Source organism: Drosophila santomea, chromosome 3R, assembly GCF_016746245.2.
Source record: "Drosophila santomea strain STO CAGO 1482 chromosome 3R, Prin_Dsan_1.1, whole genome shotgun sequence".
NCBI lineage: Eukaryota > Metazoa > Arthropoda > Insecta > Diptera > Drosophilidae > Drosophila > Drosophila santomea.
This window is the reverse complement of record NC_053019.2, coordinates 8,747,041-8,764,998: the sequence shown is the minus strand read 5'-3', so window position 1 is coordinate 8,764,998 and position 17,958 is coordinate 8,747,041. Positions and strand designations below refer to the sequence as shown.

At 38.8% G+C, this 17,958-nt stretch overlaps 1 protein-coding gene across 5 annotated transcripts in view; it reads left to right on the top strand.

The window, feature by feature from the left end:
* The first annotated feature begins 1,589 nt into the window (after positions 1 to 1,589).
* LOC120454101 (tight junction protein ZO-1) overlaps positions 1,590 to 17,958 on the top strand; it is an 86,799-nt gene continuing 70,430 nt past the window's right edge. For 3 of the 5 annotated variants that reach the window (XM_039639113.2, XM_039639112.2, XM_039639121.2), the window contains exon 1: positions 1,590 to 2,766. In XM_039639113.2, the coding sequence (XP_039495047.1) occupies positions 2,226 to 2,766 (541 nt within the window). In that variant the 5' untranslated portion in view covers positions 1,590 to 2,225. The remainder of the gene's footprint in view (positions 2,767 to 17,958) is intronic. The other 2 variants (XM_039639120.1, XM_039639119.2) reach the window with 2 other exon arrangements.

Here is a 17,958-nt window from a genome sequence, read left to right as displayed (position 1 = left end):
CTAAAAGTTGGGAGATAGGCAAATTATTGTAATCAATTTATGCGAACAATTTAGCTATTGCCTCACTTTTTGGGGGCGGAGACACCTGTTAATCTGCTGACAGGCGGAAAATCTCAGGAATGCTGATTGCGTTGCACTCGATTAACCAGAAGTTCACCCCATTGGAATCTGAATCTGAGCGCCATTCGTCGGCAGCCCAGCTTCATCACTAATTTCCAGTAATTATCCTTATCCGTTTCCAGAGTCTGGCTTAACATCTGTTATTATTACTCCGCAGCAAATCGATTGATTGCCCTGCAAAAGGGCCTTAATCAGGGCGCCGCAATTCAAACACACGTAATTAGAGCCCTGCTGTAATTCTGTGGATGTGGAATACAGTGGAAAAAAAACTTTACAAATTATGCAGAACCATTGTGTAATGCCATATCAATCCAGTTCGAGTTTAGATAATAAGTAAGCCAGTGAAATATCATGGGAGGTATCAAGAAATATCACTTATTTCGAGCGTAAGTAGATTAAAGTTCCTGTTTTTCATTGGATTTTTGAACAGTGCATGGCTACCTCCTTTATGATGACCGGTTACAAGTTTGCCAACAGATTGTAAAATGGCAAAACACTCGAGATAAACGGCTAAGCATCTGGCTGAGTGTGTGGCCGGTTGGCAATTAATCAAGGCTAGGTGTCGCAGACCGTAAGACTGCTTCCGATTCCGGTTTTTGGACCCCAAGAAAGTCCTCATTATGCCCACACGATATGGTAATTCGAAGCTGTCTTGACGGAAGGCTGCCAGTCACTTTGAATATTTATTTTCGAAAATAATAAACACCTGAAAGAGATTTCAAGTGTTCGGTAGAACGTAAAATACTTATTATTTTATGATTTTTAAAAAAAATTTTCAAAATTAATTATATTTTCGAGGTTTTTACTCTAATACAAATGACATTTATTTAACTCTTACGTTTTCGTATAAATTCAGCCAAGCCAAAAACAAAAGGCAACTGGCAAAGACAAACTCAAAGTCAATGCAAACACAATTTGCAAATACAAAGGTTAGACACTTTAAAAAAATATATAAAAGCTTTTGTCAATTCTAAAGTGTCTCAACATCCGCTTTCCACGTGAGTTTTCACTTTTGAGAAATAACTTTTTATATTAATTTAGATTAATTTTCTTGTTAAAATGTTTAAAATGCATAGTCAATAACGGTTGGCCGTTTTAAGTTTTCGATAACTTTTCGATTAAACATTTCTTGTTACTCACCAGTAATGACGATTCTTTAGCGGTAACCAGCTAAAATGCTATCAACAACTCAAAATAGCCAGATGAAGTGCACTTATTTATTTCATTTCAAGGGCAAAAGGAAAATAGTACAGATTAAAAATTTTAAAAGAATAATGAAAACATTTACTAATAACATTACAATGTAATAATATAATCTTCGAAAAGCAGACATAGGTCTGTGGTTTATGCCTTAGCTATATTGCTTGTACATTTTCCCGTCAAAAACTGGTTTCTGCCGCAACGGCGCATCTCTGACAATTGCGTTTGCTTTGCAGCTGCTTCACTCGAATTCGGTCTCTGTTTCTGCCTCTCATTCGGTTCAAATTATCGCGCTTGTGCGGTTGTTCGGAGCGGAAGAGTTGAAATGGCCGAGTAGTGAACTTGAAATCCATATAGGCGTTTTAAAATATAAACAAACAAATACGAATGCGACAAAGTGCCGGTAGAAATATAATTGTTTGATCTCGGAAATATATATTATTTTTAACCAGCACACGAATTAACGATCAACTAATAAGAAGCGAAGGAAAATAAATGGCGCGCGATTTTACATGTTATTCGTCTTAAAGTGAGGAAATTTTTAAGAAAAAGGATTAAACAAAGCTTAAACTAATAACCGTTAAAATAAAACTATTAACATCAAATAGTTAGAAACCACAGCTAGTGTTTTTTGTTTAGCGAACAAGAAACATAGAAGTGCCAGTGAAGAAATTTTTAAGTTAAACATATTTAAACTACTAGTGATCGAATATATATCCGTACAACCCATTGAAATAATCAACAAAAAGCTTATATAGAGAAAATATAAAAGTGGATCTAGTTCGTATAAATTTGATGTCTCATAAGAAAATGCCGCAAAAGTGGCAATGTGATTTGTTTGTGTAGCTGGAGAGAGTGCAATAAATAACAGTAAGAAGTAACAGTAAACAACGGAGGAAGCCAAGATGACGCGCGAGGAAGAGGAAGAGGTGCGCTCCCTGCTCTCCCGTCACCAGGAGCGGATTATGCTAGACCTGGGGAGTACCGATCTGTTGGCCGTTCTGGTCAAGAATTCGGTGCTCAGTCAATCGGAAGAGGATCTTCTATTGAAACCCTACAACGCAGTTACGCCAACGCCCTCTGCCGCCGCCTCTGCCACAGTGGAGCCTCCCGGCAGTGCACCCTCGCTTACCAAAAGGAAACTGAGTGCCGTCGCCAGTAGTGGGAGTACGGCCAGTGGGGGGAGTGCCGGCAGCGGGGGCAGTGGATCCTCCAGGTGCGCCAGTGTAAACGGCGACGCCAACTGCGATAGTCGCTCACTAACGCCCTCTGGCGGGGGCCCATGCTCGGGGCTAAACGACGCCGAAATCCTGCGAGTCCAGTGCTCCAATCTCATCGAAATCATTGCCAAGAATGGATTCGAGAAGTTCAAGCAGTTCTGCTACGCCATCGAGTGCGAGTGTCCGCAGCTCATCGAGGATCTAATTAACGATCGTCTCAAGACCGGTAAGTACCTGGCTTAATCGCGTACACGGTGAGAAAATATCACAATCGCGGGGTATTTGTTTCTATCGAAATATAATAGTATTATTGGTACATATAACCAATATAGTACATTTCTTGTGTAGAAACCACCTTTCGATTTAAAAACACGAAAACACCTTCTCTTAACCGGTTCTGTATGATCTACCTGAACCCACAATGCGTTGGCAGCTTTAGTAGCCCATATCTCAGCTGTAAATTATTCACGTAATTGTTCGCGATCGGTTCTCGAATTTCTCATCTCTGCTAATTGGTTTTGCAGTACAGGGAGCACTCGTTAAGTATAATTTATACATTGTCCAATTTCTAAATTTAACAGAGAAGAATGAAGGTTGTAATTATGTACATAGGTGGCAAAATATGTGAAAATAAATCAAGCTACAAATAATATATTACGAATACCAATTTGGGAGGGATTACTGTGTAGTTCTTCGAGTTTCTTTTCGTCGCTAAAGCTTTTTTTACCATGGGTACGTGGGAGTTGGTCTAGAAGGTGTGCTAGTGGGCGGAACACCTACCATTTACAGTGGCGCGTTAATAATAATTGGCATTATTTGAGATTATGGTGCTGATTACGGAGTCTTAATATTTATGCAAATACTTTTTATGAGATGGCAGGTGCCATTTCAAGCGTGTTTCGAACCATATCACACTTTATAAATGTTCTATACATACTTGGAACTTAACACCAGTTTTCTGTGAAGAAACTGTTATCGAAAGGGAGACGCTTGCTGATGTGTTAGAAATTCAAATAAAAGAGTGAATAGAAAACAGAGTCAACAACTGAAAAACGAGCAATTCAAGACATTTTCCTTTTATTTCTGCCTGATAAGAAAATTCTTGTTTGCTTTTCGTCAAAAAATTAAGTGGTGATCAAAATGAAGTACAGCCGAGGGATGAGGAAGCATATAATCTTCTCTTCTTACATTTCATCCAATTGCTGCTACATTATCATCCCCTTGAATTTGAAACACACTTCTTAACGTTCTAAAACAATGTATCTGTATCTGTAAGTTCTCATCTCTGGCATTTCATTAGGTCTTATTATTTTTTTATCTCAACTGTGATAAGCGCATACGTATTTTGATCGAATCATTTCCTATAAACAGAATCTCTTTAGATAGACAAAATTAAAGATTTCCCAACCAAGATAGCAAGACATCTTCCTCGTTCCAGTTAGTGAATCATTAGTTATTAGACCAAAATGAGAAAGAATGCAGTTTATATGGGAGTATCGATCAATTTAACTTCTCCCACATTCCATTTCAAATTTGTTATTCATTTTTGCTAAGTGATTTTTTCTGAGGTCATACCTTGAGCATCTTTGCTATATCCACTCCCATTTCTCCTACTCAAACGAACTTCCTCCAAACGATCCGTCAAAAGTTCGCACAGCTGTTGCGGATCCACGCGCTGATTCATTGACCCACAAGTTCAGCAGTTGTAGCCAAGCCCATCCAGTGGTCTACAACAACAAATCAACAAGAACATCAACAACAGCTCTACAACGACAACAACAGCAACATTTCAAGAAGAACAACACAGTGTCGACATGTAAATTTTGCTGCCCAGACTTGTAAATTACCCACCAAAAGGCAGAAGACAGGAAAAGTAGAGGGAGTTGGTGGCAATCTGAAGGGCTAAAACCGAAAATTGAGATTACAACTGAAAGCAGCTAAAATAACAAAAGCAACACGAAAAAATAACCCTTGTTGTTCTTTGATTTCGCTTGTTTTATTCCGCTTTAATGAAAAAGTTGCCGGCCGGAGGGAGTAGAAAACAAAATAATCATACATTGAGATACAAGATCCACACAACATTGGTTAGAGAAGTAGAAAAAAAAGTAAAAGGTAGGAAAACTAAAATGATTCTAAATAAAGTGGCCAAGAAAGTAACATTTGGGCTTAAGAGAGGAGCCACAGATGCAAATTAAACGCTCTTTATAGGAACATAGGAAAAAATACTAACAGATAAATATTTCTACTGATATTAGAGGACACAAATTTAAGATTGCAGTGTACAAGTGCCGATTCTTAACACAACATGATACCATCATTTGATTTACGTTTAAATCCTTCTTCAAGATTTCTAGAAACATTACCTATGAATCATAAGTTAGATTTTTTGTAGGGCATCGAAAAGTGCCAACAACAAGAACATACATATCATCTGAAAAACAAGAACACATAACAACAAAAACAAACCCATGGCAAAACGTACTGTACACATAAAGCCCTCGATCACGTTTTACGATTCCGGCCACGATTACAGAAAAAAAGAAAGAGACATATGACTGAGGAGTGGGGAGTGAAGGAGAGCGCGTGGTCCATGTCCATGCTCTTGTCGTATCTGTGTTGGTGTGTGTTTTTTTTTAGTAACTCCATTTGCCCAACTGCCCCCGCAGGCGGTTTCCCTGACCCCTCTCATTGGACTATGCCCCCTTTCCTCTATTTTCCGGCCGTCTATGCGAGTCGTAGACCAATCCATTCATCATCATCATGATCAGGTTGGGGAACATCATAATCCGTTGCGCAGCCGTTTCGCTTTTACTTCTTTACGACTCTTGGAGCTCCTCCTCTTCCTCCACACTCTCTTTGGCTCTCTGCTTCTTTAGTTCGTTCTGTGTTTGCTAATTTCTTGTACGTGCTGTTCTGGCTTTGCTCTTGCCTACTCCTCCTCCCTCTTTCTTTATCCTCATCCTCAGGTTTTCTTTACCTTTGCCGCGGCGTCTCAGGTAGGTAGAACACACAGCACAGGTGCAAATAATAGAACTTGCTTCTTATCAATTTGTTGGTAAAAAATATGATGGATGTACATAAGTAGTATTTGCCAACAGTCAAAAAAAAGTTGGGTTTATTATCGTTATTATTACAAATAAATCTATCTTAAGAGTTCTGTAATCAATACCGCTATTACAGAGTGAACATTGATATGGAAAATAATTGATACGCAAAATTGCTTATTTTTAAACGCATGCAACCGTTACTAATATTGTGAACACAATCGTTAATGCTAGGGTAGAGTCGGTACCCTTCTCCACGTAAATTACAATTATTTACAGCGCGCAATGCTGCTCTCTTCGCATTCGGATTTCTTCCCACTTTGTGCGGCGCTCCCTTTTGGTAGTGTCTTTTTGCATTTGATAATTTATGCAGCATAATCTGGCCGATGACGTTTATCGTTTGCCATTCCCATTTGTCCCCTCCGTTCGGTATCTTTGCTCCCTTGTTTTCCATCCTCTCCCTTCCTCCCCCATTTCCTTTTTGGGCTGCCTTATCGCGTTCTGCTTCATCTTTTGTGTCTGTTTGCACTGCCCCTGAGAATCGTTTCCTTTTATGTTTTATTTGTTGATTTCTTTGATTTCGCTTTTTCTTCTTCTTCCTTTTTTTTTTTACTTCTGATGATAATGATGTTCACCTTTAGTTTCTTTCCATTTCGTTTCGTTTCTACTGCGCATGCGCATCCTGTTTTCGATCGTCTTTGTTTTCCACTTTTGTCCTACTTCTACTGCCATCTCATTCTCTCGGTTGAAGTAGGTCTTGAGGTTTGTTGTTGTTATGTTTGTTGCCTTCTGCGTTTTGATTTTCCAGCCTCTCTTCTCTTCCGTTCCACTTAGCCCGAGGAGGGAAACTTACTTGATTTTGCGGTTCAGGATCTGAAGACTTGTCGTCATTTAATTTTCAAAAATAGTGCCTAGAATAGTGGAGGAAAAGTGCAAAATGGGTCGACACCAATCGTAAATTACTTAAATTTATGCATCTTGAGCCAGTATTACAACAGTTTTTTCTGGGTGAATGATGTTTGATTCTATAAAGCTAGTTACATTTGTATATATTTTTTATATAAATGTTTTTACATCTTCAAATGAGTCAAATTCAATTATTATAAACTTTAATTATATCATTGCAAGCAAATTGCTGCACAGTTGTCTAAACTGCGAGATACCAACCTTTTTTTTCGCTTTGACGCTTTTTCAATTTCGCTTTATCTTAGCCCATCGGTTGCAACAAAGTTGTAGTCGTTTTCCGATCATTGACTTGAATCTCGTAAGATCCCAAGCGAATGTGTTAATTTTTTAATTGGAAGTCCAAACCAACTAGTTTGTTCAACTCGAACTGGAACACAAACTGGTACAGCACTAAATCTAAGTCGAATTAGATCTCCTGGGTGGCATATGCTGATGATTAAGACGACCTGACAATTAATGGTGATTCCAGTGATTACAATTTAATTTCCTTCGGGTCTGCAGTCTGCCCTATGAAATCATTATTCATTTCGGTAGCTGATCGCAAGTTATGCTCCATGATACGGGGGTTTTCCATCCCGAACTCCATGGATCTGTTGAGTCTGGGACAGTCTGCTAAGCCGCTTACCCATACAACTGTCACGCAATCAGCCCGCGATCCTCATTTCCTTGCCCCTGCAGGTAACTTGTTTACCTCTCTTTCGGCCATTCTCGCCGTTTCCACGCTCGTTCTGGACTCAAAGAACGAAAATGGGTAAAAAAGCTATGACTCACCGGGGCCATAAAGCCATTCTCCAAAAACTGGCACCGCTCCATCGGTTCCAGACTGCTGGCGTCTGCTGCAAGTTGCAAGTTGCTAGTTGCAGTTGTTGCAGCTGGAAGCCGCTTTAACTGTTTCACCGCTGGCCGTCTCTGTTCCCACTGGATATCGCTATAGGGGTCTTTCGATATAAACGAACCATATGATACTTATACACGCTGCATTGGGTCATTAACGTATAAGAACCCAATGACCCCTTCGAAATTTACACATTTTAGACCAAAAATTGCAAACTTCTCTCAAGTAAATCTTCTCGAGTTACCACTGTACTCGAGATGGTTGGAAAAGGTGAGAAAAAACAGGAGAGCCGTTGTGTTTACTGCATTTTGACCCGCTGCTTTCATACCGGCAGCAGCCACAAAAAAGTCGAATGCAGAATCATCTTCGTTCCCTGGGGATTTTCTTCCCATCTTTTTTCAATTTCTACTCTTTTTCTATGGTTTTTGTACAAGTCATTAGCTTTAATTTACAAATACGAAGATCAAGCACATGGTTAGTTTCATTCATAGTTCGTGTGCTGCTCAATAAGAGCACCCTAAATGGTTTTCCTCATTTTCTTGGCATTGGGAAACGCATCAACGAGATCGATCTGTTTTGCCGCTCCATTGCATTCTGCCCAACCCATTTAAAGTCTTTTTTATGATTCTCTTTTTTCCGATTGAAAGTTCAATCTTGGTGGGCCATTGATCCCACAACACTCAATCCCTTGAAGTTCGTTTGCAATCATTATTTTCGATGTTCATTGGTGTCTTTTTGTGTTGATCAAAATTATGATTAATTAGTGTGATCGAGTTGTTTGACTGGGCAAATGTTTGATTTAACGCTTCGTTGATCCCGAGTGTATAAATACCCTTCGACTAATGGAGTTTTCTTAGATTCGGTTGGCAGATTTCAAAACATGTATAGCAATTGAAATTATTTGTTTAATTAATGGTTATTAAACTAATATAATGAATTTAATATTTGTATGCTGCAGCAAGTAATCAAACAAAACATAAATGATTTATAGCATATGTAATACAGTTGACCCATTTTCAGTTCTTTGCCTGATTCAATTATTTTCAAATTACAAGCACTTTCCCCCCACTCATCAGTATTAAGACTATTATTTGCTGATTTTTTTTTAACCTTTTGGGGGACCATTTAAAATGAGTTTCGCAGTTGGACAACGCAGAAACAATGACCACAATGTTTTTTTTCGCTTTTCAGCTTTTTGTTTTGTTATTTAAGCAATTTTCAGTCCAAAACAAAGTCTAATTTCGCAAAACTTTCTTTTTTTCAATTGCACAAAAAGCGCCTGTATTGTAGTTTTTTCTGTTGTTATTGTTATTGCGATGTTGGCCTTTGTTTAGATATCCCCCTAATAATGATGACGATGACAACTAAATGGGGGAATAATAAAAACCAGAGGTAGAAGGGGGAGTTCAAGCGATGTCAACAAGTCCAAATGAAATTCGCTACGCTTGGTAGCTACTGTAAGCCAGATAAATCCAATTAATTTGAATAAACCATTAATTTCAAGGCTAAATAAAATACGCCCAAACTCGGTTAATAATTCAATTAAATCAAAGCGAAAATTTGACATTGAAAAAGGAAATATGGCATATGAATTACCTTGATTAGTAAAAGAAACAAGATCTGATATCTCATTTCAGTTTTTGAACGACGGAGAATTGGAAGGTTTTTAATACAAATGACTTGTTAAATAATCATAAAATAAAATGTTCTGATTAATATTTTTACGTTTTTATCTTTGGGTGGATTATTCGATAAAAAGTCACTTTAGCAAGCTGCAAACAACATGCTTTTAAAATACAATTAAACACTCCATTAACTCAGAGACCCTGAAAATGCCATAAAATTAAAAAAATAAAAACTGAGAAGGGAATGAGTATCATCAAACAGTAATGTGATATGGTTATCGATAATTTATTTACTTTTAATCAAACCAAAGACAGAAAATGAACACGATTTTATTTTTTGTGTGTTTTTCTTTTCCCTTGCGCCTTCTATTTATTCGGTTATGAGGTTTTAGAGGGTCATCTGGAGTTCAACTTTAATTGACAGAGACACCACAGAGGAGTGTGCCAATAGCCAGCTGTCCTCCCCCCTCTTTTTTCTCGCTGTGTGGTCAGCATGCGGCTTGAGTGACAGCATTTTATGCCGCCTCAGGCGGAAATGGTAATACAAACTTTATGGCCCCAGTGGGTCAAATTCCCCGAGAACTTCATATGCACATACATATGTAATCCATGGCAAAGATCCAGACAAACTTTGATGTTGAACTTCCCGGGAAGATGGCCCCAAAAATCAACGGCAGCTCTTTAACAAATAAACAAATCGAACAACATTTTTTGCTGACTATTGGCAAACCAACAAAATTTTGTTTATGGCGTTAAATTGTTGAAACGCTTCCAACAAAACAATATAAAGGCAATGCGAAAAAGAAACCCGATTTATGCATTTTGGCCAAGCCAAAGCAAAAAAGTCTCACTTGGGTGTTTCGAAATGATTTTGAAATTGGTTATGAATAGTCAGTCAATTAATCGATTTCAATTCAAATTAATGCAATTTTTCATGACTTTCACATGTGGCTTTGAATGAAACTAAGCGGGAGATAAATTGATCGGTTATTATCAAAAGATTAAAAATTCTTCCGTTATTCGAGTGTCCGATAGACAATGATTTAAAGTTATTGGGTTTTTGGATGACGATAAATAAATAATTATTCTAGGAAACATAATAAAATAGGAACGAATAGGAACTGTTTTTAATATTAAAATAATACTTAATGAATATGTACGCGTAAATTGGTTTTCCCTTTCCAATATATCGTTCAATTTGAGTTGCTGCTATGTTGTGTCGAACATAAATCAGCGTAAAATGGATTTTTTATATGATTATCAATCACCATTAAGTTGGAAAAATAAGTTGAATCGTCTTGGGCTGCACTAACTAGCTGTGAGATGTTAATCGGAACTGAGGATCTAGGCGCATTTATCATTATTCTGGGGAGGCGTCGACTCAACAGCTCGGGCCATAAATATTCTTCAAAAACTAATATGCAAGCTATAAAAATGAAGATTTTTTCTAAATTATAGCAAAGCGAATTTTGTGCACTGTTAAAAATGAAAACGATTTACCTTTGTAGTAGAATTTTTTTACTTGTGTGAGTTAGTAAGGTGTTGAATATAATGAGCAGTGGCTTTAACATTGAAGAACTGCATAGCCTGACCTCTTCAAGAGCCAGTAAATAATATTCTTCAGATAACAATCTTTTTTGCAGTGCTCGGGATAGGTCTGTAAGCACTTTATAGAGGGGCTAGGGGGCGCCACTATGATTTTTATGTGCGCGAGTGCAGGCAGCTTCCGGCGAATCGAGAGTTGGATGGTTGCGATGGACCTGGACCTGCGTTGTTTATCTCAATCATCGACGGTCGTTCCAAGTTCAGGGGATCTCCTCCTCGAGTCTTCTCCCCTTCAGAAGACTCTATGCCTTCTTCGTTCTTCCACTCTCCCTTTCGGTGGCCGGTTTCTTTTCTTTTCTTTTTTTTTCCTTTATTTTCTTCGTGCCTTTAATGAAATTTCTTAATTGAAGCAGCTGGACTGGTCGTCAGACGCCACAGTAGACTTGTTCTGGTTGTTCTGCCGTGATTTGATCTATATTAATCAAGATCCAGGCTGGCGTCACTAAGTATGTACACATTTTTATGGGAAGATCACTCTGCTTTTGATTGAATTATCTCAGATTTGGAATGCTTATTTAAGACCCTAAGTTATGCAAATTTATAGCGATTTTATTTATTTAAATAACTCAGGAGTTTGTTTATTTTTGGTTCTTTGTTGTTCGGACCCACTTTTTAATATATTTTCTCAACCACTTCAGATTTTATTCTTTGTATCGCTTTTTGGGCAGTACATTGAATGAAAAGCACTCGCGGCCAATTAATTGATACATAAATTAAATAAAAAATTCAATTGGCCACTTTGATTTCGGCTGATTTAATTAATTTTCGACTTCATTGAATGCAAATTTCACTGGCTTTAATTCGAGCTCGAAATAAATGCTACACCAGGTGGGCGTAATGAATGCCTAACCCCTGTTTATTTATCTACTTCTGCCCAATACCGCGTACTTCCCTCGCTTTTGAATACTATACTATATCGCACCTGTCGCGGCCACCGCAACAACATTGAACAAACATCGCTGATTGGAAGCCATTAGTTTGGGGCCACCATGTGACACACATGTGTGGACAAACGTAATAAATTCAATACAAAATGCAATACAATGCCAAATTAGAGCAGCTTTTGATGACGAGGCGTGGTTGCCCTGCAGCTCCACAATTCAACGCAACTCGAAAACATCACTAAATTTCAAATTGTGGGTATGTGTTGGCGTTGACTGTAACGCGTTGACTGTAACTGTCATTACAATGCCTACTTTAGACGGCAATACAGTAGTCCATCGGAAGTTAATACTAGTAAAAAACGGAACAGTAAATAAATATTTGAAAACTGTTCTCTCTTGTAAAGGTATTCAGTTCTACAACATAGTTTTTAATGAATTTTTAATTGAAACGAATACCATTTACCTTTTCCTTTGAAGCTCCATGGATTCTCGGCTTTATGGGATGCGTAATTTTTGGCAAACGAATGCAGCTTAGGGGGCGTGATATATGGCCAGCAATATGCGCACATTTCCATACATTTTGCAGGAAAAATTAGGGGAAAATAAATGAAAAGGGAGGCGGCGAATCGAAACAACAGCGGGTGTGTAAATATTTTCCTTGCACGTGCCCCAGGATCACAAAACCCTGAAACGGAAATGGGAAACTTCCCTTCCGCTGGCTGGCCACAAAACCACTCGCTGTGCAATTATTGCATGCAATTTTCCACCATTCCCTCGCCCCTTAACCCTCACCCCTCAACATCGAAGCACATTGCGTTTGTCCTGTGGGAAAATGCAATTTCCCTTTAGCTGTCTGCAACATTTTTGGTTCACACAGTCAGAACTTGCACTCATCATTTATTTATGGCTTCTGTCTGCAATTGATAATTTAATTTCGCACAATTATTGTTATTTATTATGCGTCTGCTGATCCTCGACCACAGGGAACACTAGTGGATCAGCTTTTATTGCACTTCTCTGTCCAGGGACTGGAATTTTATTAACTGGGGAATTTATGTATAATGATTGAACAACAATGTGGGTATTCATCTGCGATTTGTTGACTGATGAAGCCTTTCAATTATGAATTGCATTGCGAGATTAAGTTAATCAATGCGACCGTCTTGATGTGATAAGAAGTTCAGGGTTAATACAGCTCAAATGACTTTTGACAAGGAAAATATAACAAATAGTAATAATCCAATAACAACATTGGGGAATTATGCATTTTTATGTGCCCTTTGTCTGATCATTATACCGTATTTATCGACTCATCTATGGGCCTAATAACTTTCAAGTATTTCCTCTATAAACCATTTACCTACGCCCTTTTTCCCCTGCCAATTGTCCAGTGTCAATCCCAATTTAAATGAGTGATGTAGAAAAATACAAAAAGAAACCAAGAAACAAAAATACTGAAGAGGCGAAGAAAAACCACTTTTCACGCCTCCCACACAAACTTGCACACTTGTGAACTCGGATGCATATCGTTTGGACACCGATTATGTGAACTTGAGTCTGCGCCAACCTTTTTTATTTTTTGATGTTAACTAGCCCCGATAAATAAAAGTGTTTGCTTCTACTGCCCCCGCAAGCTCCTCATCCGATGATTGGCAGCTGGAAAGAGGTTCATTAGAGCGCTAATAACAAGATATGTAACAGTCTCGAAAAAAAGCTGCCACTGCAACAAAGATGGAAAACAGAAATCATGGAAAATACACGACGCCCTACATGGAAATTAGTGCAGTTGTGTGCGTTGCGTGCAGCAGGAAACGTACGCCTACAAATGCAAATGCACTGAAAAAACATGTTTCACATGAAAAAGTAGGTAATTTTTAATTACCAAAACAATATGTTTACTTTAAGCTAAAGGTTTTCGATTGCAGCTAACAAGAACTCTATATGTTACAACAGAAAACTTGGTTATTTTTCTCAGTGCCCTCTCACACATATCTAAATGGGGGCGGTGGGCGTGTCCCCAAGTGGTGGCAACTAAACAAGAGCAAATTCCAAGTAAAGAAACCAAAATCCAAGAGCAATTAGATGACATGCGAAGGGGGCAGAGTGCGTGGTTGGCTGTCGTGTCGTTTCCTTGCCTCCATCATTAAATTAATTCACTGCATAGCCAACCGAACTCAGCGAACTCAACCACATCGAAGACTTAATAAATTGTTCTGCTCGCAACGGCCAAATGTAGCGTAAAATCATACCGAAACATCAACATCTAGCTGGCCAGCAACAAGAACAACAACAAATAAATATAAGACCAAGTGTTGCATAAATTAATAAATTTTCCTTGGCCGTATAAAATTTCCATATCAGAGAGCCAAACACGAAAACTGCAGTCACAGCGAGAAGGAAGTTGCTATAAATTACAATGCATCGTAATGCATTTTCATGGCTCAGTTGGTTTTCCGAATAACGAAAATACATGCCACTAAAATAGACCTAAGTGAATTGATTGCATCTGAAGAGTAGGTTTTCCATTAAACTATGAGTTGTTTTTAAGTGTGGGGGTGGGAGAATCCATGGAACTATTAAGACAATTCAAAAATCAGATATACAGATCAGATCAGATATATCAGACATCCGATTCTTTTACTATCAATTCTGCCTATTCTTTTAAGCAAATTATAAGGCCAACTGAAAATGCCGCTCTTGACCGCCTTCATGTCACTGCTGTCACGTTAGCTGATGGCAACAGATGTTTGAGCTGATTGAGCGACTGCCGCCATCATCATCAGCAGCAGCAGCAACATTAGCTGCATTTGCAGCATCAACTGCAACACCGCAGCAGCAGCAACCTCATCAGTGCAACGCTGGTCTTTCGACTGCTGTCGGACCCGCCTTTTCGGCTCATCGCTCAAAAAATCGAGTGAAATAGGGGGGACTTGGGGCACCCAAACCCGTGCTACTTGACTTGGAAGTTCCACCTTCCTGACTTCGGCGGCAGCTCTGCCATGAGCATTAATTTGTGCCCGCCAGTCAGACATTTTACGACTCCCACTGTAAAAATGGCAGTCAACAGAGTTGCATTTGGTTAGAATATGTACCACCCTAGATATACCCTTTAACTTTGTAAAATTATTTGTCTTTGGCTATTTTAATTAACCTCTTACATCTGGAAATTCACACCTTGTTATGAAGTATCTATTTTCTCTAAAGTTTTTAAATTTTATCGAAATCTTTTGCTACCATGGGAATACTTGTGCATTACAGGATATTTGCTGATTCGATATGCAGCTATCTTTTCCATTTGCTTGCTCCACCGCTGCTGCCTCGATATAATAGTGCCCGCTCCGACGTGGCCCCCAGTTCCGCATCCCCCCGATCCTGCTCCTTTGTCCGCCCAATCAAACACATGTCAAATGCCGCTGATGTTGCCTGTCGCCGCATGTCCACATGCCCGCCATTGAGGAGCAGGAACCTGCATCTGCATCTGCATCTAATCACAGCTCCGGGCGCGTTTCACTTTCGCCGCGTCATGTAAATGTGCTCTCACCTGTCCCCCGAAGTTCCCCTGGAATCACCAGAAACCTTCGACGACCACGCTCGCTATATAGTTAGGACGTCAGTTTGGTCAGCCCATGCTGTCCACGTATGGAAACTCTTTCCAATCCCCAAGCCCTACATAGAGAAAAAAATAATATAATATTTAAAACTTTTTAATTTGGATATGTTTTGACTAAAAAGTATTTGGTGCTAAAATTTTAATACGTGATACTTCTATAAATAACGATACAATTATTAACCAGTTTAAATCGATTTTATTTTTCAGTGCAAGCTTGTATTCCTATCCATTTCTCCATCCGCATTTTGATAGCCGAGTGGGCGCCAAACTAAACCATTACGAGTATCGACAAACATCGATGTCGAAGTAGTTTTACCTCGATGTTGTTGCTGATTTTGTCGTTGTGGCTGTTTCTGACTTTGTTGTTCAGTTGGGGGGCCATACACATGTAGTTTGGCACCCACACTTGCTAGTCGCTATCCGCAGCCCCATTGGTCTTCCATTTTTGCATACTCGCAGTTTGTAACTCCCAATGGCAAAGCACTCAGCATACACCACCAAATAAAGTTAGCCAGTACTCACTGTACAGTGGGCCGGGTGTTGGCGAAAAGGTCGCTTGTGCTTGGGTGGCAAATGACGCTTAGTCAAAGGTTAATGTTTCGTAGTCGAACTTGGGCTTAAGTGAGCAAAGAGGTATTTAGCGATAGATAGCTTGAATCACTTGTTGAGGATTTATGAATAACAAACACTAAGACATTGATCTGGTTTTGAAAATGGTGAACGATTCTGTATGATAAAAGTTTATGGAGAAGATATTTTGTATATAAAAAAATATATGGCGAATTTATTACAATATTACGTACTCCTAATTTGCTTAAAACACTTTGGATTCCAATCAAGTGGGTGGGATTACTTACTTTTAAATGTTATTTAATTAGCTCAGCCAATAATTTTGGTGGTTAACCAGGCATAAGTAACTCGTGTTATTAGCAATTCCGCTCATTAAGTGCCCAAACTGATGACTTCCCAGCTGAAATTTAATTTCTGTCGAATTTCATTATTGTCAATTAGCTTTCGCCTTCTGTTCGCCTGGTTGAGGAGCCAAGCATCGTATATATTTTGTAAAAACATATATAATTTAATTTAAGCCAGCTTTTCAACAAGTCCGGCGCCCACAGTGAAGCGCACTGCCCCAGGTTACAAAGTTATTAAAAGTCAATATTTTTCACTGCAATGAAGTTAAATGACGGAAATTCAGTTATTATAAAGTTGAGCACCCCAGATGATAGATGAGATTTTAAACATGTGAAGTGAAGCAGTTCATGCAGGGTCTTTAATAATATACATACATATGTGATATGTGCACATGGGAAAAAGTTAAACAGTAGTCCGAAACTGAACTAACAGTCTTTTGAGACTAAAAGCCGCATTTTGTCGAAAGAGGAAACGGAAGTGCTTTTTTTCTGCACTTATTTTAGTCCTGACATAGACAACAAATTGCTCAGCTATTCTTGCACTACGTACAGCTCCGGTTCGTCCTGATAAAAATCCGGTTCAGGACCACTGAAATGAATTAACATTTTGCATGTCGGCAAAAATGGAGGATAGCGTTTTTGGCTGGAATAAGGGCACATCCCCCATCGGTTTATCTTGGTCAGAACGTTTTTGTTTCTCCGGTTTCGGTTCGTCCTTCTGCCTTTTTTTTATACTTTATTTTGCTTCTGCATTTTGCGGTTGTGGCCGAGTAGCAGCGAAACAGAAGCCCATAAAACATTTGCAGCAGCCTCGTTTGCATTTTTTATACAGTGCAGAAGGAGTCAGGTTAACGCCTTTTTGGCTTTAATGGTGCAACTTTAGTGCTTAAGTGGTATAAATTGCAGTTGCAGTTGCACTTGCACTTCTTGCATTTGCACAGTTCTGTTCAGTTCAGTACGTTTCGCTTCGGTTTTGGCAGAGATGCATATCGAAGCCAGAACTTCATGGAAGCGCTTTAGACCCCAAAAAGCCCAGGGGATACCTACTTTCTCCCTCCTCCATTTCGTTTGGTTCTATTGAAATCGCGTTTTGTCTACCTCTTACGTACGTAATTTATAACTTTGCAGAAACTAAAGTAACCAAAGGCGGTCTGTGAATCGCTTGTAAGGATTAAGAAGTATGTTAATTTTAAGTACCCAATGTTCAACTTGAGAAAATAGGTCTTCGGGCATGAAGAACTCTGTAAAATGTTGTATATTAAAGTTTTTTAAAGAAATACAAATGTGCATAGTTGAATCCTAATTTGTTAAAATTCTACCTCTTAAATGCACATTTCGTGTTTAACAAATTACGAAGCATAGCCAATCTGAGCCACCATGCAGGCCTAATCTCTAAACTACAAAACCCTTTTCTTGTTGGTTAGATTCCTCAGTTTTTATTCCCACATCACGCTATCCGAAAACTGTCAGAAAACTGTAGACAAATCCATCAAAATTAACCGAAAAAACTTGAATTTAATGGAATTTCAGGCGGGTGTAAAGAATTTACTTAATGTGAAATTGGAAAGCGTAATTATTATTAATTTGTCAAGAATGTAAAACAGATGCTCGGTTGAAAAAACCGACCAAATAAGGGAAAACGAGCATATGCACATGCGGGCTATGTGGATATGTAGATATGTTCCATGAAATGAATTTATTTTTATTCGGTTTGGTTTGGTGCCACGTGCCACATTTCCATGGAAAGCCCGCCGACCGAATCGGAGCAATTCGAGTTGAGAACTTCGAATGCAAATCAACAATCCGTTGGAAAATAAAATTAAAACAAGTGCCCCAGACTTCCCGACCGAATTTGTATATAAATATACGCTCTGTAGAGCAGTGCTCCCTTTTGTAAGCTCCTCTATTTTTACATCCAGCATGCTCCATCCATTA